A 24,672-nucleotide genomic window follows, 5' to 3' on the forward strand; every position below is an offset into this window, starting at 1 on the left:
GCACGAGAGGGGCGGGGTTAAACAGTGCGCGTTCTAATAAGAGTTATGGAGAACAAGCTCCACCGGTCAAAGACTGATGTCTGTTACTCTGCAAGTTAGTCCGTTACTAACCAGTAAAGGTTGTTTTTTTTAAATAAATATCATTACTGTAGTTAATAAGACACTAGTACTGCGTTACACGTCGGGGAACGTTACTCTTCATTGCGTTACATTGGGCACTTCTGTCTGACCCATAGACTGTATATATTAACTGTCTATGGTCTGACCTAAAAACTGAATGCGTAGTAGAGATCAGGCGTCACCACTACTAAAACGTTTGGCCTATGTGCTCATAAAATAATTAACGTAACATTTTTCAATTCTCCATTTATTAATTCATTATTTTCTTAAAAATGACTGACTTTTAGGCTATATCAGCCTATATGCCTGAAAGTGCGTAAATTATATTACTGCAAAAATCATCTTCAATCAAATTCCATATTACACATGTATTGGCATTGTAATGACATTGCACAATTTACCACCCAACGCTATGATTGATAAGGTTAATCATTACTTAGTTTGTTTATAAAAACATGCATAAGTTAAATTATTTTGGCACTGCTTTTGAATTCTGTATATTTGAACTATAGCTATAATAACAGCGCACCTGCTTAGTTGTTATATAACTCAGCATGCTGAAAAGCTGGACAATATTTACATAAGAAGAGGGTGGTTCAGCTTTCTGGTGGAATATGACTTGATCAATTCTCTCATGTGAGGGAAACACTGTTTAAAACCTCTAAAACAGCACAATGTGCCACATGTCCAGCATATTCAGGGTTTAACTTATCTGCACTTAGGCACTTATCTGCAAATGCTCTCAGTAAGAAGCCACTAACACAAGTTAAGTCAGGGTTCAAAGTTCATGGTCTTTCATTAATAGTAGGCAGGCTGGAGAGCACTTCAGTGTATCCACTACTTTACACACATGAATCTGACAGCAGAAAGCCACAGTATCCCTCTCAGTGACGGGAACCATATTCCACTGCTGGGATTGGGCACCTATGGGGACCCTCGAACGGTGAGAAGAATATCATCTGTGTGTTTCTAGATTTGTATGTGAGCTAGGCTTGTGATCTCTCCGTAATGTAGGAGTGCCGCTGTTTATAACTTGCAATGATTGATAAACATTAACAGCAAAATGTGAACATGCATTGATTATTCAAACAGGAATGCATATTACCACAAACTACAGCACAACGCAATCTTCACCAGGTCAAATAATATTTCCATTTTCTGTGGATTTACGATAGACACCCAAAGGCAAAGCACTTGAGTGTGTCAAGCTGGCCATAGATGTGGGTTACAGGCACTTTGATGGGGCATTGGTGTATTTCAATGAGCACGAAGTGGGTCAAGCCATTAGAGAGAAGATTGCCGATGGAACCGTTCAAAGAAAGGACATCTTTTACAGCGGAAAGGTAATAAGTTCTGTCATATGTCATGTGTTTTATTCATCTTTATTTAATTTGAATGCTTTCTAATTAGTTCTGTGTTATCTTTCTCAGCTCTGGAATACATTTCATCCACCAGAGTTGGTGAGACCAACTTTGGAGAGGACTCTGAAAGCCTTACAACTAGACTATGTGGATCTCTACATCATTGAGCTTCCTATGGCCTTCAAGGTTTCTATATAGTGCACAAATAGATTGCAGTTCACTTATCAGCCAGCCATTTGTCTGAACATTGCCCTTAGATATGTATGTCCCACTGGCAGTGTTTAGTTTGGATAGTACTATTATTATTGATCTACTCTATTAAACAGGATAGTTTGAAGTAAGATACTTCCATTTTTTTAAATTAAAAAAGAATACAATTAAAAAAGAATGCAACACATCTGCGTGACTGTTCACAAACTAATAGACAGTTATGATCATTTTTTTTTGTTATGCACTAGATAAGATACTAAAACAATTTTATGAAACTTTATATTTATGCATGGTAGCTGCATAACCCATGTGTAAAACGTCGCTCATGTTTAGTTTTAGGTTTCAGAAAAGATCAGACAGCTAGGTTTATGTTTGATTACGATTGGGCAACTACTGCGTTTAAAGTTGACATCAGTGTTTTGGCCATATTCATATATGTGTATAAGTTGTGAAATTAACCTAAACAGTCAAGTTGAAGCCAACTACACCTTCACTTTGTAGAGTATTTGTACAGTTTATACATGACCAGATCACGCCACGAATATTTAAGTAATAAGTGTTAATGCAAAATATTGAATGGTGCTTAAATTCTAGCCTGGAAATGAGTTCTATCCAAAAGACAAAGATGGAAAATACATCTACTACCACACAGACCTGTGTGCAACATGGGAGGTGAGTTCTGTTGAGTTCCCAGTGGATGGTCTTGCTTTTTCATGACGTCGCTCTTCTCCTCCTTGTTGTTTGTAATGTATGGATATGGTACATTTAGTTTTCTCACTTAACATATTTATTAAAAAAAAAAAAATTTGCTTCTTGTTTATACAACTGTAACTTAGAAACATGAAGTACGTAAAAAATAACATTTATACACTTTGTAAGTTAGTTGGTTTATACTATTAATAATAAACAATCAATACTACCAGTAACTGGTAGGGGTAGTTGGTGGTTCTGTGTCACTGTTTAGACACAGACTCAACAAACTGAATATGATAGCCTTCATAGCAGTAAGATTAATTGCATGGATCTTGTTTTGGAATGCTTTACATTTAACTTGAAGTTTCTAATAACATGACAATGAACATGTTAATTGAGGTGTGCCACATACATTTGGTTGCTCCTTCTCCAACTTAAAGGATCTGACGCTTTCAAATATGACAGTGTAACATTAAAACAATGAATCAAGAGAAACCACATGTCTTCATACTTAGAGGTCGATGCCAGAACATTCTCTGCTGCAGCATCAGGAACTGTCAAGGACAGTGTCATAAACAGCCAAGCTCTGTTCAAAGATCTGTTTTTTCCTCTTCACTGTGCTTCTATATTTTTCTCCAATCTCTCAGTAAGTCTGTAAAGATAATCACTAACAGTCTTTGAGAGGATGTAAATCTTTTCTTCTCAATAGGCTTTAGAGGCTTGCAAAGATGCAGGGCTGGTTAAATCTCTGGGAGTCTCCAACTTCAACCGCAGACAGCTGGAGCTGCTGCTGAACAAACCCGGCCTCAAACACAAGCCTGTGTCCAACCAGGTGACCCCAACATGTCTCTTTAGACCCCCACTGACAACAGAGAGAGCATAGTGTATGTCGTACTAGTATATGATAGTAGTATTATTGGAAATCAAGAAGAAGAAGAAGAAGAAGTATTGCTTAGCTTCTCATACTTACATAGGGCTAAGTTTTCTTGCTAACATTTCCACATTGGAACACGTTTTATTAGATGGTGCAGTATAGCTGTGTACTTAGCTGTGTATTTAGAGTTGCCTAAATAGTCTGTTTTATACTCAACATACTTAGATGACACGCCTTGTCACAAAGTAGTATAAAAGACTGTCTCAAAAGACATGTTTATTTAGCTTTAATTGTATTGAAAGGAGTGGATCTTTCCTCTCCATTTCTAAATGTATTCTGGCTAGTAAGACCACAGCGCACTGATGTGATGTCAGACCACTTTGGGACAGTTTTCTTTTAAATTATTTATTTTCCTCTCACTTACCTGTAGGTTGAATGCCATCCATATTTCACACAACCCAAGCTTCTGGAGTTCTGTCGTCAGAATGACATTGTGATTGTTGGCTACTGCCCAATTGGCTCCTCCAGAGATGCATCCTGGTATGTAGGTTTAAAGTGATATGCACTATTAATTTAAATGACTTTTAGCTGACAGCTGATGTGTTGTTCCCTCTGGTATTGTATACATGGAAGGGTGAAAACTCATTTTTTAGACATCACAAAACACTGAAATCTAAAATCTCTAGGGGAAACACTGGTGATTCATTCGGCTTTAAGATTAGAACTGAATTGTTCAATAACAAAATTGAACTGCTAAGTCAATAGACTATAAATCTGCAATGAAAGTAACACGTCACATAACCCTTGTCATGGAAAGAACCTAACCTAGATCATTATCATTTGGCAATGTCCAAAATCAAATAAAAAAATATATATATATATCTTTGCAACATGTCAGCCTCCTATATGACACTGCAACCTTATTATTGTTACCAAACTCTCAACTCTTAGGATGCTAAACATAAAAACGTTGATAAAAGTCTGTGTCCTGACATCATTTGTATTTTCTTCTGTCTCTGGTTAAGGGTGAATGTGAAATGCCCTCCCCTGCTGGAGGACGAGCTGCTCATATCCATTGGGAAAAAGTACAACAAGAGTACTGCCCAGGTGGCTCTGCGCTTCAACGTCCAGAGAGGAGTTGTCGTGATCCCCAAGAGCTTCAGCCCAGAGAGGATCAAACACAACTTCCAGGTGGGTTTACCAAAATGCTTTGTATCATACTATAGTATAAACTGTGCATTGTAATAGTGTTTAATTCAAGTTATGGTGCCATAATTAATTTCATACAGTATACATAAGTTAATTTCAATCATTTTAGTTAAAAAAAAAAAATCATATTTTCTTCCAGATATTTGATTTTTCACTCACTGAGGAAGAAATGAAAGCCATCGAAGCACTGAACAAAAATATTCGCTTTGTAGAGCTGCTGATGTAAGTATGGGCTTTGATAGGAAAATATGTAATTAATTGTAGTGTACATTATGTGTCGTGTTGTTTCTATTGTCTAATGCAAGAACATTTTTATAAAAGACTAATACGTCCTCATCATCATGCTCAGAAATAATAACATAACACTTTTTTTGTTGTTTCAACACAGGTGGAGTGACCATCCAGAATACCCATTTCATGATGAATATTAATGTTTTGCCCGAGCACCAATACATTTTACAAAATACAATTTTCAAGTGGAACACTAGAGGGCTCTAGCTCACAGTAAATGAATAGCACAAATAAATGAATGCTTTTAACACGCAGTTCAAATGACAAAGTTGTTAAGTTGATGTTTATGAGTTTCATGCGAGATTCACAATATTTAAAGAGATTAAATTGTTACTTACAACTGATTTGAAATCAACTACTGCTATAAATAAAGTTTGGTTTGAAAATAAGCCCCTTTGAATTGAATGTGGCAAAATCATATGTACATAAATACATGCAGATAGTTACTTCTCTGGTTTGCTGAAGTATCCATCCAGGTGTGTTTTTTCAACATTTTTCAGATACTGATCTGCTACTAATGGTCCCGGGATCACTATCTATCTCAGTTTGAAGACCAGGGTAAAAAACAAAGTTGACCAAAGTCCTGTACTTTATTTACTTTTAAGATAAGGCTAAAAAAAGAGCAGCATTCTAGCAAACAACACAGATCTACAGCAGGTAGTTATGTAAGTCCAAGAGCCAAAAATATCAGAATGTGGGACATAAAGGTTTCAGTTGTATGAGATCACAAAAAAAAAGAATATCTGTAGTTTAGTGGCGTAAAGTAGTTACGACGGGGCCCCAGTGCTCGCTATTATGACGCGCCCTAGTGCACACTTGTTACTGCCACTTTTATGTTTGAAAGGCATGACTGCTCACTTGGCTTGCAGATGTGCTTAGCTTGTCAGTCTTGACAGATTGTGGGTATAAACTAGCATATATCGTCTTGTCACATTATCAAATAGAGAATTGACATTGGACAATATCAACAAACATGTTACCCAGCAATTACCACTGCTAATTTGTAGGCTATATGACAAAAATACCAAAGAAAATGAACGGACTTGTGTTCTTGGTGAGCATGACCTTGCAAGGTCACGAGCACACAGAGCCAACAATCCAACCCCCTTATTAACTTTTAAACGAGCTCTGAAGAAATAAAAAGAAAACGAAAAATAAAACATATTGAGCTTTAATTGAATTTCTTTGTTTATGACCAATGCTTGTTACAGAAGATGCTGAATGGTTAAGCTCCAAAACCCTTTAAACAATTTATTCTAACAGCTCATGGAGAAATAAGACAAACAAGATCATTCGGAAACATTTACTAAAACCTTTCCTTTTCTTCACAAAAAATTTTTAAGTGAGTATTAGTTTTAGTCAGTTTAAAGCTAATCATGCCTCTCTGGATGGATATGCACTGGAGTGTCCAACATGTGTCCTTATTAGTGTTATGTGGAATTATCATTTTTATATTATAAGTGCACAGCATACATACCCAGGGATAGATGGAAATTAGCACTGAAAATTATATTGGTGTCTCCCCTTAAGTCTAAATAGCATATGCTACAGCATGTTACCACGTCATACAACATTTCTCCCACCTGAGACATTTGAGTTGAAGTATCTGCTGAAAGACATCTTTGTGCCAACGTACCAGAGGGGTGGGTGTTATTTATCCTATTAAAGCACTTTGAGTGTCTATGATCTAAAAAAAAAACTATATAAATGTAATGAATTATTATTATTATTAATAAAGATCAATACATATTCACCTCAGACTGATGAACTGTAGGTTTGAAAATTAAGATGACAATGAAATTCTCTAACTGGCCTGTATTGGGTTTTTCTTGGACATCCCACAGTAAAAGTTGGCATAAATTATACTAAATATAATAAAAGAAGTTTTGTAGAAGAACCATAACTAAATATATCAATTTGGTTGTTTGAAATCATTATTTACCATATTCATGACATCATAACATGACACCACTGGTTATTGATTTCAAATCTTTTGAAGTGTTTGTCAGCCTTGCTATAGTGTGTCAGTATCATGTTTGGATAACTACACATATCAGAACATATTTCATAGAAACAAAAGTAAAGCAAAATACAATTGCAACTGAACCTTCTTTACGTATAGTTATTAAATGTGGTTATTCTTGTGGAGCATGATTGAAACTGTAACATGACAGCCAAATCTCGGCTGGTATTCACTTGTAAAAGAATTACATGGATGAGACAACAGCTGGAAACTGTGTTCTTTGTGTACACACCTCTTACCTACTTTAACCATCAAAAGATTTAATCAATTTAATCCTTGGCTGTCTGTCAAAGACAGACGTTTTCCACCACAAAATGAAAGGAAGTAGCAGTCAGCAACATTTTACAAATGTGGGTATTTTGTTATGTGGCTTAATTTCTGTTAAGATATGTTTAAAAAAAAAAGAAAATTCTACTTTTTAGGATATCCCTTACTTGACAGGGCCCCTCTTGGAAAAGGTTTGAGTAAATATTTGCATATGCAACCAACTGATCATTTGATTTCGCAGGAACCTAAAAGTGGAGTAAAGAGTAGAGGTGTACTGTATAACTGTAATCTGGTCATCCATCCATCCAAATGCTTTAAAATTTGTTTGATTTTCCAAATGTGTATCTTAAACCAGATGCTTTAACACGTTTAATTGAACCAGCACATTTGAGATTGATCTGAAAAGACAAGATGGACCCTTTAGAGCAGGCACACTACAATCTGAGCAGTGACCTGTGGCCATACAGTACAGTCATAGAACAGCAGGAAGCTGCAGAGAGAATGAAGAAATACATTTCAGTAATGAACCCCCTTTTGTTGTTTTGTCTTCTTTTGTGCCCCATGGAGATTTACAAGCATGAAAATGGCTCTGGATGAGCAGATTTGGAAGAAAGGAACACAAGCTGCACAAGTAGACTTTTGCTTTAAATGACAGGACCACTGAATAATAATAGCTGAAAGGATTTATTTTTTTTACCTGCTTTGTACCTATCATCCAGAATAGTTGTATTTTTTAATCAGAGCTGAACCAATATTGTTCTGTATACAGTATGTAAGTTATTAGGGATTTTGTTTAGGCACATCCAATGTCCCATACTTATCTTAAAGGACGTTTGACATTTTGGTAAAGAGAGTAATTGGCTTTCTTTCCAAGAGTTAGATGAAATGATTGATACTGAGAGCTGTATCAATCACCTCATCTAATTCTCTGCAAAAAAAGGGAATAAGCTTATTTCCCAAAAAGTCTAACTATTAATTTAATGTAAAGAGAATATACTATCAAATGGAATTAGATGTATTTGTGATGATGGGTTGCAACATCATGTAGTCTACTGTATGTGGCCAGAGCTACACACACAATTGCAGAGAGATCTAAAATTTAACAAGTTACTGTAGGTGAGAACATGCACTAAAATAAAAGACTTTGTTGACTTACAGTATTTTTTATAGTTATTATTGAACTGGCTAAACAGATTGGCCCGCCATACATTCAAAGTCTAAACTGCCACAAAACTAAAGTCAGGGAGACAGCTTCATTTTTATAGAAAGCCAATGTGTTCGTGTCTTGAATTATAATTTGATTTGAGGTGGGGGGTGGGGAGCTTACGGGAGATTTCAGACAGGAAAAGCAGAAGCGCATCACTCCCCCTGTCCCCACCTCCATAAAGACCCTCTGGATTGTGACCTTCTAACAAATGCCTTGAACCAGGCCACTATGGACCCCTGCTGTGGGAAAATGTTCTGAATGGGCTACTGGGTCTGTGGGGGGAATAAAGACTCTTTTCCGGGGGCTGAATTAAGGATGTTTTTGGAGCAGGGGCTTCATGAAGCAAGAATGATATTTTAATTACACTCAGTCAGAAAAGACCACTAAAATATTTAGGCTCTTATTTAAATGCACAATTTATTTAAAATGTACAGGGTTTATGGATGATGCATTCCTGTATCTTTAAATCTTTTTCAAACCAACCTTTAGACATATTTGAGATTATTGCACATCTCATATCCATACACATCTGTGCATGCCTTTGACATAAAATCTGAGTGGCCACCTAAATACAAGTGTGACCAGACTCTCCCCCATCCATGGTTGCTCTCTGGACAGAAAGGCCCTGGGAGAATGTGTGTGTCAAAAGGTTACGCAATCAGCCCACCATGCTGAAACAGCACAGACCTCTAGTGTGCTGTGGGGAGTGAGTGTGTGTGTTTGTGTGTGTGTGTGGGGTGTCTGAATGGAATTGGATAAAGGGAGGGGGGTCTTCAGAGAGGGGCAACTCAGAGGGAAAATCTCACTGCGGGCTGCACCAAAGTTTTCAGTTCCTCAGATCTCCGCCCCTCCATGAATGTTATATGGTGAAACATAAAACAGCAGCAGGCCTGTATTTGGTGGCCCACTCTCTTCTTGAAACTGATATTGTACAACATTATGAAAGGTGAGTGCCTTTGATTATCAATAATGTGATTAGATTTCTTTTCCAGTCAGATATGGATAATAAGTGAACTTATTGATATTTATTAGATATAATGAACATATCCATAGATATCTTAAATATGTATTTCATTGAATTCATTGGCCATAGAGCTCAGTGAGGGCTGTTGTTTAAAGGATTTCTGTCATACTTAGTTTCTTTGAGAAATAACCCACTGATTGTTTTGTCCAGCTAATGAAAGGCCTCCAGTATTAAAACATTACTAACATGCTCCAGTGCAAAGACTGTGTGCAGTTCTGGGAATCAATACTTGGCTTTTATAACTTTGCTGTTATATTCACCAAATGTTTATGCAGCACAGTTCACTCCATGCTGAGAATCATGTTGTCCCATGCTGTTTTCAGAAAAAAGACAAAATGGGACTAAATGTGCTGTTGATCTAAGACAAAAGTTGCTTGTATACAATGTAATTCATCCTCAGTCATAAATAATTAATAAGCATGTGTGGCTTATTTTGCATTGATTGTTTCACAGAGATAAATTGTCTATCAGAGAAAATGGCTTCTACGAAGTTTTATCGTTTGATCATGGATATTTTCTTGCAATCGAAAAGATCAATGCTCACCATTTCAGACATGTGACACTTAAAACATTATTTAGAAGGAAAATTAAGCAGATTATTGAACAAAGGTCCATGATTCAAACTAATAAATCATAGATTAAAACATGTATGCCGTTTTTATTCACAGTTTATGCCATTGCTTTTCTATTTTTGTGTTTTTTTTCACCAACCAGATGTATTAATTCTAACATTCATGTAGACGTACATCAATTAGTTTTTAACATGTCATGCTGCGACTGTAAATCTTTATGGTGCAGGTAGATGTGTGACATTGAATTCTACCTACCTTATGTAACTAATCCAGTTATGCATTAGCCTGCAATAATCCAACTGTAGGAGTGTCAGCATCATTAGGAATATGTAACTATGACCTGCAAGTGATTAGATGCCATTATTTCCTATCCTCAGGCTTGTGTGCCTACGTATATTTATGTTATGAATAAAGCTACCGTACCGTACTAATGTCTGATTGATCTATCAGCCGAGTTGCATTGTGGGTAATGTAGGCGCCAGGTTTTGACAAGGAAGAAGAATGCTTGAAATAAAAAAGACAATTTGCTGCATCCATTTTTATAGAGTATGTTCATAAAACTATCCAGTTTGCACCATGTCAGTCACACATTCATTCAATCATTCATCAGGTCAGTCTGTCAGTCACTTGCTCAGTCAGTCCACAGCTTTTCAGTGAGAGGTGAAGTTGGCACTGTTCCCTGGGATAAAGCTCCACTGTGCCTCAATGAGGTCATTCTCAATCTTGGCATATTTTCTCACAGTGTGCCTCTTCTCTGGCATTCTATAAGCATGTACGTATGAAATCTATTTCAGCCTGACTATGCTACTATAAATAATGCTAATATTTAGTCTCACCTATTAAAAGGACTGTGTTTGAAGTGAGGTATTTGGCTTGTGTGTTGCGCTTCCCGGCATCTACAAAGAAACTGTGAAAAAGTGAGGTAAACTGTGATCTGGCTGCAAGGCCAGTGAGGAATTCTCATTTGCCTGCACAGAGCGGTGGGGCTCCACAGCTTTTGTTGCACCAAGCCTTCATTCCCACCAAGTACCTTCTGAAAACAAGGGGCTCTATTTTTACCTCAGACCACAATTTGGCTCCAGTGCTGAAGATGTTGGCTCCTAAAATGGGTCCAACCTCAAACCCCATGCACACAGCACACAGAGTCAAAGTTGTGCTGCACCTCTGCCCTTTGCCAGGAAGATCACATTTCTAAAAGTGGCTTCACACAAGGCTTGGCTAAATGACATTTCCATCCCCTGTGTTGTTTTCAGAATTGAACTAAAAAAAAACAGGGAGCTTCATTGCTTCCATGAGACCAGGTCACACATCATGTTACGTGTTTGTTTGTGTGGATATGTGAAAGAAGAAAGGGAAGGAGGTTTGATGTCCACATGTAGTATTGTAACTGAATTAGCTTGAGCAAGTCTCCTGCAGACTAATGAACAATTTGTTTGAATTCGGACTGCAACAACGATCATGATGTGCTTGAGAGAGGGAAAAGGGAAACAGAAGGACTGGTGAGAGGCCTGTTAATGCAACCTGACAGGAGTGAGCACAGTCAGTGAGTTGTCTGTTTCCTCCACAGAGAGACATTCTTTCAGCAGTACTGGCCCCTAAACAGGGTCTGGCCGAGAGCTTGACTAAACTTCTAACACGGCCACGTTACGTCAAGCTATTATTGATCTCATCCGATACAGAAAAAGTAGTGACATAAATCATAGCTCATGTAAACAAACATAGCCATATTTGGAACATCACTTCCAAAGTGGGAATTATTCTTGAGAACTACCCAAGGTCCTGAAATTGCTCCCTCCAGTCTTAAGTACACTTAATCCTCAGATAGATCTCCTTTATACTTACCTGATAGGTCCAATTGCAGCCAAACTGGGAAGTCCCTTAAGGACTGTGGGGTGACATTTGAAAATGGTTCTGTTTTTCACTGGGAGCCAATAAGATGATTTAGGTACTGGGGTAATATGTTTGGATATTAGTGCAGAAGACTGCAAGCTGCATTATAAATTAGCCCGAGCCCTCTTAATGGATACAATTTTAGACCTACTGAGCAAGTGGTGCTAATTCAAATCATTTTGGATGTTTGGAAGTCTCTAAAAACATATATAACTACCATAGAAATTAGTTTCCAAACTTTGTAAAAACTTTTTTTCCCCAGACTTATTTTTGTTTGACTAAAGAACTGTAAAAAGGGCAGGGAGGTAATTTAATATGTTATTGCATTGAGATTGTCACTTGCATTTAATCATATTGTGAAGATATGGTCATACTTTTATCATTTTATAAAATGTGTCAATATTCATAATTTGGATTTTTATTAAAACACTAACTAAAGTTCTTGTTTTACACATGTAAAGAGTTTTGATTAACACAATGCATAACAGTGATGACACTGAACTGTCATCAATTGTGATTTTGCTTACAATTGACATTGAAACAACAACAAAGCAAAGCAATCAGATATGCCTCTCAGGATGAACAAAATTATGATGTCTTTTGCTCCATTTCTTCTTTGTAATTTTAGTTTTTAGTAATTTTTTTTCTCCACTCTTACCCTTTGGGGGTACAGGGGACATGGAGAACACGTCCAAGGTGGAGCCCTCTAATGGGCACAACAGGTCCCTGGACATTGTGCCCAGTACAGAGGAGAAGATGACAGACAGGGGTCAGTGGGGCAACAAGATTGAGTTTGTTCTGTCAGTGGCCGGAGAAATTATTGGCCTGGGGAACGTCTGGCGTTTCCCCTACCTTTGTTATAAGAACGGAGGAGGTGAGTGTTGGAATTACTTATCTCTGGCCTTTTCAACATAAAAGCTTTTGCATTTATTCATCAGGGTTGAACAAATCTTAAATTATTCCACAGAAGGCTTATAGAAATTCCATATTAACATTTGCATGCAATTGTGTGACAGCAAAATTAAGCTTCTCAGAGGAAATTTTGAATTAGTTTAAGAGGAGATAACACACAGGTTAATGTGTAATCTATTCTAAGGATTGATCAATGAGGGTCATGGTTCACTGAAAAGAGGGAAATAGCCAGACAAATGTTGGCATGTAATGTCTGACACATAAGAGCTCACTGACAAAAAACAAAACTGGCACACAATAAAATCTTGGATCTTTAATGTCCCATAGGAAGTGAACTAGTTTGATTCTTTTGGCTGTATGGATAATTTCATATTTACTTTACCAGCATAATATTTGCATGACTCTGTATCATGGCTTTTGCTTATACCAGCAGAATTCTTTAAATTCAAACAATTTGCACCAGTCTCTACTACTTTACATTGCTTGAGGACATATTGAAAGCATCTGAGTGAACTGTTCATTTAATCTGCATGCTGCTTATACAGGTGCCTTCTTCATCCCATACCTCATCTTCTTGTTTGCTTGTGGCATCCCGGTCTTCTTCCTGGAGACGGCTCTGGGTCAGTACACCAGTGAGGGAGGCATCACCTGCTGGAGGAAAATCTGCCCCTTGTTTGAAGGTAATCTACCTATTTTCTTAAGAGAGATAATTTAATGGATGTTTAATCATGTTAAAAACACTTTTTAAGCACCAAGAGTAGATCAAACTCATCAGCCACAGTCAAGTTTTACTGTCGTTCACTCCCAACATCTGTTTATGTTTAATGTGCTTTGTAAAAGTGTATGTTTGGGAAAGCATCCATCTTCATGATGTTTTGAATGTAAATTTGAAATGATCTAATGATCACAGTTTGCATGTATTTCTGAAACAATGAGTTTCTTGTGCACCACATGGGATACATCTAAATATATGTGTGCAATAATGTGGGATGAAAAAGGAATGTCAGACGTGTACTGTATAAGGTTTTTATGTGCATGTATACTTTTCAGTGCACTTGTACAGTATATAAGTGATTTTGTGTGCACCCATGTGTGTCAAATAACCAGTATGAATGCCATACAGATGTGGCATGGTAATGATTGTAGCTGTAACTGCTGGCAAGCAACCAATGCTGGCTAATGTGGAATTTGTCTGCCTTCAAATAAGTCTGTAATCAGCCATAACCATAACTCATACAGGATGACAGCTGGTGAAGAGTCGAGTCAGGTGTGCAATTATGAGTTGAAGCAAGAGCTTAACCTAAAAAATTTGCCTGTTTACCCTGCATCTAATTTACTGCACTCTGATGCAGTCATTTAGAAAAGGCAGCAGAGGTGAGCGATGGGTTTAATGAAGCTGGAAATTCCAAGGTTAAATTATGTCTCTTTGTCAATAGTGAATGGAACTGCCAGGGAGCTCTTGTCATTGATTCAAAATTATTTCTCATTTGGGATAAACTACACTAATTGCTTACATGTGAAGCTACAAGTATATTGCACGTTAATTTGAATTCACGTGCAATTCTCTGACTACTGTTGAATACAACACTGTGAGCTCACTGAGACTCCAGGTGTGCTCGCTTAATGGCATCAAAGCTGCTTTTTGACCTCCAAGACAAGTTTCTCAATACATGATGTACAGCTTTATTAAAGCATACCTATAATAAAACATATAGCCTCATGTTACACAATCACACTTATTCTCATGGCATTGTCAAAGACATAATGCAGAGACAGAGTTTCTCTTTGGCCAAAAAGAAGTTACAATAATTGCAGCATTTTACTGTTTAATCATAATCTTGGTGTTTTTTTTCTGTTCCAGGAGTGGGTTATGCCACCCAGGTGATTGTTGCTCTGCTTAACGTCTACTACATCGTCGTGTTAGCCTGGGCCGTCTTCTATTTGTCCCAGTCCTTCACCTGGGATCTGCCCTGGGCCTCCTGCAACAACACCTGGAACACAGGTGAGCCACAAGGCCCTATACCAAAGGCAATAGATGTGCTTTTGCTAGACATATTCCGTGTGTAATCATTAATCAGGTCTCCATCTTGACATGCTTATGCATCTTTACCCACACGTGGGTGGCAGTGGTGGCAATCGGTCCAACACATTGGGCAACACTAAAATATTTCAACAACTACAACAAGTATTTGATGGATTGCCATGGAGTTTTAAAAATACATGCATTGTCCACATTGCATTGGTGATTTTTTGTCTTTTCCTATTGATTGATTGATTTTTAGTAAAATGTCTCTACAACTATTAAATGGATTGCCGTCATATTTGTTTTCCCCTTAGTTATAATAACTTTCATAAGTGCCTGACTTTATTGCTATCATTGGTACAAATTTTAATTTGACCAATACTTTGGTTCGTCACCAAATACCTTAAAACTAATGACATCCCCATCAACTCCAGCTGTGCATAGCTAATTAGCACATGTTAGCATGTTAACACCACAAACTAAGATGGTAAACATTATACACGCTAAACATCATACAGCATAGTAGCATTGAACCGCTAGCATGGCTACAGACTTTTAGTGTTGTTTCTTTTAAACCAATCAACAACAACAACAACAACAACAACAAATATATATATATATAAATAAATATATATATATATATATATATATATATATATATATATATTGTTTGTTTTTTTGCTGGTGTTTTTCTTCAACATTTCATTAATTTATAGTTTTATTGTATCCTAAGGAAGTGAAAGTTCCTGCACCATTTCACTCCTCCGCCTCAGTGGTGGCATTGTTTCACTTGCCTGTGTGTAACTTGGAAACCTTAGAGAAAGCTTGGATTTCTTCACAGCATTGAATGTCTTTCTGTCTTTCCTTTCATTCAAGATTCCTGTATGGCATTTCAGAGGGGGAATAGCTCCATCAATCACCATGAGAACACCACCTCTCCTGTCATTGAGTTCTGGGAGTAAGTGCCTTTTTGTTTGTCCATGTCCTCAAATGGCCTTGTAGGTGCCAACAAGTTCACAAAATATGCAACCAAGTAATTCAATCTTGTATTCCATCCTGTTTTAAAAATGGTTGATTGTTAGACTAGATACAACTTTTACTACTGGTTTTTCTACAAGGCCTTTTGAATAGCTTAGACCCTTAGCTTCTTTGCTACTGGGAGTATAGACAAAATGCTCTACTGGAAAAGTTGTGAACATAAAGTCTGTGATTGTGGTATATAATGAATTCTAAGACTAGAAAAAAAATCAAATGTTTGTCTTATGTTTGTGTTCTTGCCCCAGGCGAAGAGTGCTGAGAATTTCCTCAGGTATTGATCACATTGGCTCTCTGAATGGGGACCTAGTTATCTGTCTGGCCGTTGCATGGGTCATCTGCTACTTCTGCATCTGGAAGGGAGTCAAGTCTACTGGCAGGGTGAATCTTCTCCTTCATTCACTATAGGATTAAGACAGTATTAGTAGATCATATTCTGCAGCACTCCTTGTTTAAAAACATTTGTACGCTTTTTTGCTCTGATTTTCATTGGCATATACGCTTGCGGTGTGGTTAGATCTGTCTTCACACAAGCAGAAAGCGTTGCAAAGTTTAAAGAAGCAGAAGAAATTCATTATGCACAAACTCTGCTGTTAGCACAATCAGTGTTAACCACAATGGCTGAATAGCCTCATAACTCATCAACTAAAAATTACTTTTTAGCCTGAACACACTATTGGTTATAAGTCATGTAGACATACATGTCTGATTAAGAAGTACTGCTTTTTCCCTGCAGGTTGTTTATTTCACAGCAACCTTCCCTTATGCTATGCTGGTGGTCCTGCTGATCAGAGGGGTTACCCTGCCTGGAGCCTCCAGGGGAATCCACTTCTACCTCTACCCCGACCTGGGACGGCTGTCTGACCCACAGGTAGTCTGCTTTTGTTGGACATTCACAGAAACACAAACAAAAACAGGTGACATCTGCTAGCCTAGCAAAACAGTTGTTGAATGTAACTGTGATCTAGAGATACAGTGGCTGACCATCGTCCCAAAAATTGCTGGTTGAATCAGGACCATCTATGTGGAGGAAGTTGATATTTCTGGAATGATTTTTATTGGTTGTGTTGCAAGTTAAGGCATTGAAAACTTTTTATTAACAACATATTTCACAGCATTTGAGTTAGTATTTATTTGCTTGAAAGTTTTTTAAATCTTGTCTGAATTTGATCGCTCAGAAAAGCTACCCTGTCATTAAATGAGGTCCTTGTAAATCCTTTCCATTATTGCTAAAAGGGGAGTGAATATTGGACTTAATTTGTCAACTAGGCAACAGTTTGCTACCAGGTTTGCCATACCAACTTGAATGGTGATAATTACCAGTGTTGTGTCCATAGCTTGTTTCCCCTGCCTCTTAGTGGCTAGAAATTGTTACTGCAGGTTTAAGGTGACGTGAATCCTATCACCGGTAGAGGAAGGTCTGGCAATGCAAGGCTAAACACCGGGGACACTTTTTGCATCCATCTATCCACTCCTGTGACATTTTATGGGAATAACATCACATTACTTCCTACTTTTGCACTGAACACAAACATAGCTTCCTTTACGATTTTTTTTTTTATAAACAGTGCTGCCACCAATTTGTCTTGAGGGGACAGTATCATTTAAATATTTGTCCAGCAGAACGTCAAGGACATATTCCATTCTGAAGGGAAGAGAGTGGATTGGGAATGGTGGTGGTAACAGGGACTTTACAATGATGTCCTTCCTTGCCGTTAGATTGCAACCAGTGTGAAAATCTAAAAGAGGGGCCCTCTTAAATCCCTCTCAGGGCTCTGGGGATGAATACAAGCCCTGTGTGTGCAGGCCAAGACAAGCTAGGCTGGTGGAGCTGGTGCCTTGGGAATACCTGCCTTTGTGTCATGTTGTGTCCAGAGCTTATGTTGTTGGTTGGACCCCCAGTCAATCAGATCTTCAGGGCTTGCTGCCAGCTATCTAAAACATGCCCCAGTGCCCTGGGAGCACTTCACCAGAATTGCAAGTATAAAGACAAACCTCATTTGAATTTTGGAGTGTGAGTGAGTGTTCAAAGAGAGGGTAAAAAAGTGCTGCACTTTATGCCTCTGAGAGACAGGGATGGATAAATAGGGGTTGCTGGATGGGTAATGTCAGGATGAAGGGGTTAAGAGGGTGAGTTTTGGGGTAAAGAGCTTCAGGATTTAATAGATGCATTGGGTGTTAGATGGTGTTTTTAAAAAGAGATGGGATGGTGGGAGTGGCGATAACTCTTTTAATATGAAGGGTACATAGGAGGCTGTGTGAGGAGAGCAGTCCCAGACACTTCATGTAGTAATAATTTGGTGTTTAATCATATTACCTTTGTATTGTTAATGAAATGGTCCTTGTCAATATGCACACTGGTAGGCTACACCTTCCTTGTTATTTTAACTAACAGCAGACAGTCATTTCTCATGTGTATGGGTTTGCAATCCGCTTCCACACAGCAGAGTGAACCTAGTCTTCTGGGAGCGTTAGCAATACATCACTTTTTATTTGTATTAATCTGTTGTAAATATGCAGGCTACGATGAAAATGTACAGTGTGGTAACCGGTTATTCTTTGTATGTTTTGTCATGATCAGCTGATGGTTCAGTTATATATCGTAATTATTCTGTATGTGAGAGCTGATGTCGCTCAGAAAGCCCTGACAGCTCAATTATAAGGGAAGCTAGGTTGGTAAGTTGTGGGTTGAATCAGTATGAATAAATGTACAATGTTTCTCTAAAAGATTTATAAAGTTGACTCTTGTACATGTATAGATCTTCAGCAGAGTTTAAAACACTTTCAGCATGTAGGCTACTTTTTTCAACAGCAGATAGAATTTAATTTTCCAAAGTCAACATAACAAAAAACTGAAACAAAAAAGCTATTTTAGTTTATGTATTGTTTCAATTATTATTATTTTGTGCATTTAAATATCTTGTTGGTATTCTGTCCTAAGGTATGGATGGATGCTGGGACTCAGATCTTCTTCTCCTATGCCATCTGCTTGGGTTGCCTCACTGCTCTGGGAAGCTACAACAAATACAACAACAACTGCTACAAGTAAGGACTGTAATGAGAACGCACTAGGCATTATGATTAACTGCACAGCACTACCTGACTATGCCGTCTTAAATGACAGTCCAATTGAACCTGTTGTTCAACCTTACACTACCATTTTTGTTGATGGTTGACATTCTATCTTTGTATAAAAGGGAATCACATCTCTAGTCTGGACAATATTGGGTACCATTCTCAATCCGTTTACACATGCGATTTCTAATCATTAAATGCCCCTCTCTGTGTTATTTCCAGAGATTGCCTGTCCCTCTGTTTCCTGAACAGTGGTACCAGTTTTATTGCAGGGTTTGCCATCTTCTCCATCCTGGGCTTTATGTCCTACGAGCAGAACGTGCCCATCTCAGAAGTGGCTGAATCTGGTTGGTTTTTCTTTTAATGTTTAAAAAACAAACAGTTTAAGGTACTCTATCTGAGACATGGTCTTCTATTTGACTTACAGTACTTTGGTAGAATTATTTTTTGAAAGATATAAGTCAGAACAGATGTATGCAAAGCTCCCACTTGGATTGATGGATTTCCTTCAGCCTCTCAATGGCCTCTATGGTTTTAATGATATTGATGACATCCTTTCATAGGATTCACATGAGCAATAATGGTAATTTTAATGAAACAATTACATGTAAATTCTGTTCAACTCAGGTCCAGGCTTGGCCTTCATAGCCTATCCTCGTGCTGTGTCCATGATGCCTTTCTCCCCTCTATGGGCCTGCTGCTTCTTCATCATGATCGTCTTTCTGGGACTGGACAGTCAAGTGAGACCAACATATGCACCCCGCACACACACACACACACACAAACACTTGACCAACTGCCACTTTGCTCGTTTGAAAGCCATGATGTCTCTCTCTCATGGGTGGGCCAAATTCTCTGGACAGGCAAAGCAGAGAAAGGGGAGGTAACCTTGCTCCTTATGACCTCATAAGGAGATTCCAGATCGGCCCATCTGAGCTTTCATTTTCTCAAAGGCAGAGCAGGATACCCAGGGCTCGGTTTACACCTATCACCTTTTCTAGCTACTGGGGGATCAGTACAGGCTGGGGGAATGCATATTAATGTTAAAAATGTTCATGCCATGGGACCTTTAATAGGTCAGCACCACACATACTCCCATGCACAAACAAATGTATACACTCATATACACTTACAGTATCATGCAAAAGTTTTCCCATTCAAGTGAATGAGAAAGCGTGTCCAACCTTTGACTGGTATTGTATGTATAATGTCTCACAGTTCTTGCTTTTTCTTTATTAGTTTGTGTGTGTGGAGAGCCTGGTGACAGCCATGGTGGACATGTATCCGGCCACCTTCCGGCGTAAAAACCGCAGAGAACTCCTAATCCTGGCAGTGGCTGTGGCGTCCTTCCTCCTGGGGCTCATCATGCTGACAGAGGTTGGTCTCAGGGACCTCACTTCATAATGTTTTTACACAATACGTTTACAGAATGAACATGTAATCTTGCCCAAAGGAGGGTAACTCTACATCCAGAGCTTATATGCAAACCCTGTTTATTTTAAACCAGATTTCCGAATTAACATTTAGAATTTTTATTTTCAACATAATATTGGATAATCATAGTAACAATACCTACATTTAAAATAACCAGCTCTAAGATAATAAAGAGGATAACAAATGGTGGTTTGGTTGGACTGGTGGTGTTGAAGATCTTTTGTGTTTCAGTGAAGACTTTCTTGTCTTCTGAGATTTTAAGCATGCCACACTTACAGTATTTTAAAATGAAACTGCCCATTTCTACCTACTACAGCTTCTTGTTAACAGCCTTCAGTCCACATAAACAGCAGATACTCCCTTCCTGCCCAGCCAATTGTTTCTTTAACTGTGTCTTGTTTGATTATGGTCTTCTTCACAAAATAATTGCTGTGTTACACTTTGTAGAATTGTCCTCAAGTACAAAATGAATGAGTGGCTAATGCAGTCTTAGTTTTTCCTCATTATATGACAGCTTGGAGGTTTTCTTTTGGTAGTTATACCTAGTTTTAAACCCATGTCTGTCTCCACAGGGTGGCATGTACATCTTCCAGCTCTTTGACTACTATGCAGCCAGTGGGGTCTGCCTGCTCTTCGTGGCTATTTTTGAGACTGTTTGCATTGCTTGGATTTATGGTGAGTGTGTTAGGCAGACTATTTGGGAATGCATAAAAGGGGGGATTTAAACTACAAAGGCTTTATTCTCACTAGGCACTATTCATCCCAGTCCACACTGCCCTCTACATTCAGCCAATCACTGAGAATTAACCTTTTTCTATGGCTCACACATTTGAGTCAAAGAGTTTGTGTGAGAGTGTTTTGAGTGTTATTTCAGTCAATGAAATCACAGTAAAGTAGCCTACTGTTTTAAAGCATATCTTATGGTTGCTCAGCGCTCATTTCTGCCAATCATGAACATAACTAATGTGTTTCTTTAAACATTTCTGCGGTTCATATAGAGTCTAGACATAGATGATTGTTTTATGTCGATGTAAGTCTCCACTGCGTTTCTCTCATATCTCCCCGATTACAGGTGCCGACCGTTTCTATGACAACATAGAGGACATGATTGGCTATCGCCCCAGCCCTGTCATCAAATATTGCTGGCTTTTCTTCACTCCTGCAACATGCATTGTGGGTCTTACATTCATTTTCAACATGAATGCTTTCACACTGCCCTCCCAAGCAGCCTCTGCTGGTCAACAGTGAAAATACATTTTAATTTGCAAACTACCACAAATGGTCAAATAAAGCCTACTTTATCTATATCTTAACAAAACAAAATAAAGTAATTGAAATTAAGGTTAAAGATGGATTATTATCAGCTATCTACTTAAAATCATTATTAGCATTTCAAATATAAAGTATGTAACATAGTCAACACCCATCCAGAACCATGACATATCTCTCTCTGTGTCTGTTATCAGGGAACCTTTGCTTTCGCCTTGATCAAGTACTCACCTCTGAAGTACAACAATGAATATGTATATCCATGGTGGGGATATGGGATTGGCTGGATACTGGCCCTGTCCTCCATGCTGTGTATCCCTCTCTGGGTAGCAATGAAACTGTACTACACCCCTGGATCACTGAGAGAGGTATGTTTTACCTATAAACTGTCCTTTTTAAGTGCAAATAACTGGCTTTGCCACTTGTCATTTCAGAAGAATCAAGTAAGAAAAGAAAGTAGTCCACAGGATTACAAATACTTGGCAAATAAATTGTGTTAAGGCTGCTCTCATCAATCGATAATGTGTATGTGAAAGGGGTCGATCTTAGTAATGAACCCACAGAGAATTAGCAGCCAACCCTGCAGCTGCTACTATTGAGCATGTATGCATCTTTCAGCTCATTGTTTTGTTTTCACAACTTTACTGTTTGGTTCAGTGTCACCACTCTCATTGGCCTTGTTTCCAGCAGACAGCCTTTTTCAAAGCTCTGATAAACCCACCGTACACTACCTGCCCAGCACCAAATGGCAGACAAACTGAGTTAGCAACTAGATGAATACAGTGGAGCATTTAGCAGCTAAAGAGCCAGATATTTCCCTCAGGACTTGGTGATGATGGGTGAATATTGAACTTGCATTCGTCAGGTGGACAGAAACAGAAACTCCAAATGAATGCTATTGTTGCTCCATATTTGCCGAACTAGCACATTCACTAACACATGTACTAACACATGCACCATAACAACTTTATGAGGCCACAATGGGTCAATATTGTAGTCAAGTAATCAAGTAATAATTTAGGTAAGAACAGTTGTTAAAGTTATGTATTGTTTTTAGTTTTTTTTTAATAAAGCCTAAATATGGCAATTATATTATTTAAAAGAAAAAAATAATTTTAAATGGGGCATTATTGTTGTTAAGGTGTTTACCAAATAAGCACAATCTTTAATAAAATAAGCACAAAAGTTTTTCTGCCATATAGGCTATTGCATTACTGATGTTGAGTAATCTCTTTAATAATGTTACTAGTAAGACTGTCAGTCAGATGTCAGTTACAAAATATTAAATATTTGGTTTAAAAATGAGATTTGACCTGGCAAGTTTTTCATAATTTTATACATTTTTCATTTACAGCGCCTTGTTCTCTTGACCACTCCTTCCACTGATTTACCGAAGACAAAACTGGAGCAGGAGAAGCTGCTGGCCATCTTCGCAGCAGACCGCGACAGCCTCCATCAGAAATCCCCTCCCACTAAGGATGGCTACTTCCCTGTTGATGAAAAAGAGTCTCATTGCTAGAGACTTGAGGTGTGGAATCAGAGCCTTGTAGGGGTCAAAGGTCACTCCTCAGCTTTGACACTCTGTCTGGCTCCATCCCAATTCTCTCTGCAATACCTCACCAGACAGGGTGGCATACAGGCACGGTGCAGACTTTAAGAGTCCCCTACTCTGTAACTGCTGATCTGCTGCTGGAGCTTCCTCTTTTGTACACCGCCTTCAGTATAATGCCATCAGCATTCTTACTTAAAGGGGCTGTGCTTGATATTCAGAAACAAATTGGTCATGGATTGAGTCCATAAAGCTCTCACAGACTGTTCCCTTACTCGTCAAATACCAACGTTTTGTCACGACCCTCTGCGTCTGTTACCGACACACAAGGCACTCACATGCACTAACATGCACCTGCGGCCAGACCGGCTATCAAAATATTGAACAGAGAAGCTCAGATCCCAACACACACAGAGGAACAGTGACTTCATCCTCTGCTCAGGATGCCATATGCTATATCTTTACACAGCAAATAGTTCTTTACTTCTATATTGATGTTTTGAATATCAAGTACAGCCCCTTTAAAGAGTTACATAAGTTGGTTACCATCTCATTTGCCAGGGGCAGCGTCACATGTACACTTGAATCAATGTAGCCATTGTTGTAACACAGTGGCTAAGAATTTACATTTGATCGTGTCTGCTTTCTAAGGAAGCATTTTTTTCTGTTATGGACATCTCTAATGTTCAGTTAGTTTGACATGACATTACAGTTACTTTATTGATTCTATCAGCTATCTGCTGCAAATGGAGCACAAGAGGAGTCACATGAATAAAAGCTGTGTGTGTGTGTTTAAATGCACGTCTGTATACAGAGTTCAAGCGTATTCCAGTTTTTGCTGTATTATAGAAAGTTATCATCTCAGGATGTAACATTTTCTCATTAAAAAGAATCCTACAAAAGCACAGTTATAGTATAAGTAATAGTTTAAATGTATATTTAGCTGAACTAACCAGAACTCAACTCAATTAAGCTTTGCTGTTGTTTCAGAACAATGTTACAATGTTCATTTATTCAATGTTTTTTATTTCTTTTGCTGAACATTGCAGAGTTACATGAATATGTTACATGCTTTTTTCCAATCTTTTGAATATTGACATGATTTTAATGTAGTCCTTTTTGCCTTATCTCTAATGCATTGATTTGTATGAAATTAAAAAGTAAAGTGCCTGAAGGAGGCAGTTGTGCCATTTAGATAATATAAACAGGGCAGTCTGGTTGAAGGGTTTCATTCCAAAATGAACATCTCTCTTGACATCTCTTTTTTTGCTGTATAATAATGAACTTGAGCATGTGTTTCTTTAGATGTTGAAATACTTTTACATAACTTTTATATGCTAAAATTATTTTTTATGACGGAATAAAAAATACCTTCATTTGAAACATTTTTCTTGACATGTACGTTTATATTTTGTAGGACATGCAGTTCATCATTTAGTAACTGAATACTCCTTTAAGGTCCATCACACTAGTTAGTAGACACTAGTTAGAAATACATTTAAAGACATCTGTTACTACAATTTCAGTTTCAATAAAAAAATAAAAAAATATAGTTTGATGTAAAAAACCATAGGCTACATTTATTGATAATTTACTTCCCTGTCCCTCACGCCTTCAAATCAGCAGGCTGTTTG

General features: G+C 38.0%; 2 protein-coding genes across 3 annotated transcripts; both read left to right on the plus strand.

Annotated features, from left to right (window-relative positions):
• Positions 1–766: 766 nt before the first annotated feature.
• Positions 767–5,147, plus strand: LOC120564580 (aldo-keto reductase family 1 member D1-like). Its single transcript, XM_039809709.1, has 9 exons — positions 767–1,063; positions 1,296–1,463; positions 1,551–1,667; positions 2,286–2,363; positions 3,094–3,216; positions 3,689–3,798; positions 4,284–4,449; positions 4,607–4,689; positions 4,856–5,147. Exons 1-9 carry the CDS (start codon positions 971–973, stop codon positions 4,896–4,898), a joined length of 981 nt encoding a protein of 326 aa, XP_039665643.1. The 5' UTR covers positions 767–970; the 3' UTR covers positions 4,899–5,147.
• Positions 5,148–8,996: 3,849 nt separating this feature from the next.
• slc6a13 (solute carrier family 6 member 13) lies at positions 8,997–24,421 on the plus strand. 2 transcript variants are annotated; one of them, XM_039807765.1, is made up of 15 exons: positions 8,997–9,201; positions 12,406–12,615; positions 13,199–13,333; positions 14,515–14,655; positions 15,553–15,634; positions 15,960–16,092; positions 16,448–16,582; positions 18,653–18,756; positions 19,009–19,133; positions 19,414–19,526; positions 20,026–20,163; positions 20,793–20,895; positions 21,293–21,393; positions 21,687–21,857; positions 22,844–24,421. In XM_039807765.1, the coding sequence occupies exons 1-15, from the start codon at positions 9,195–9,197 to the stop codon at positions 23,006–23,008; spliced, it is 1,863 nt and encodes a 620-aa protein (XP_039663699.1). In that variant the 5' UTR covers positions 8,997–9,194; the 3' UTR covers positions 23,009–24,421. The 2 variants fall into 2 exon arrangements, with proteins under 2 accessions (XP_039663699.1, XP_039663700.1); XM_039807766.1 differs by having other exon boundaries at positions 8,998–9,201; positions 12,415–12,615; positions 22,844–23,008.
• The last annotated feature ends 251 nt before the right edge of the window (positions 24,422–24,672 follow it).

Source organism: Perca fluviatilis, chromosome 8 (assembly GCF_010015445.1).
Source record: "Perca fluviatilis chromosome 8, GENO_Pfluv_1.0, whole genome shotgun sequence".
NCBI classification, from domain to species: domain Eukaryota; kingdom Metazoa; phylum Chordata; class Actinopteri; order Perciformes; family Percidae; genus Perca; species Perca fluviatilis.

Bases quoted from the DNA above. Each gene is read 5' to 3' on its own strand.
- LOC120564580 (XM_039809709.1), top strand. From the start codon at position 971: ATGAATCTGACAGCAGAAAGCCACAGTATCCCTCTCAGTGACGGGAAC. The intron at 1,064-1,295 runs GTGAGAAGAATA...GATTTACGATAG, and splicing joins CCTATGGGGACCCTCGAACG to ACACCCAAAGGCAAAGCACT. The intron at 4,450-4,606 runs GTGGGTTTACCA...ATTTTCTTCCAG, and splicing joins GGATCAAACACAACTTCCAG to ATATTTGATTTTTCACTCAC.
- slc6a13 (XM_039807765.1), top strand. The intron at 16,093-16,447 runs GTGAATCTTCTC...TTTTCCCTGCAG, and splicing joins GAGTCAAGTCTACTGGCAGG to GTTGTTTATTTCACAGCAAC. The intron at 20,164-20,792 runs GTTGGTCTCAGG...CTGTCTCCACAG, and splicing joins GGCTCATCATGCTGACAGAG to GGTGGCATGTACATCTTCCA.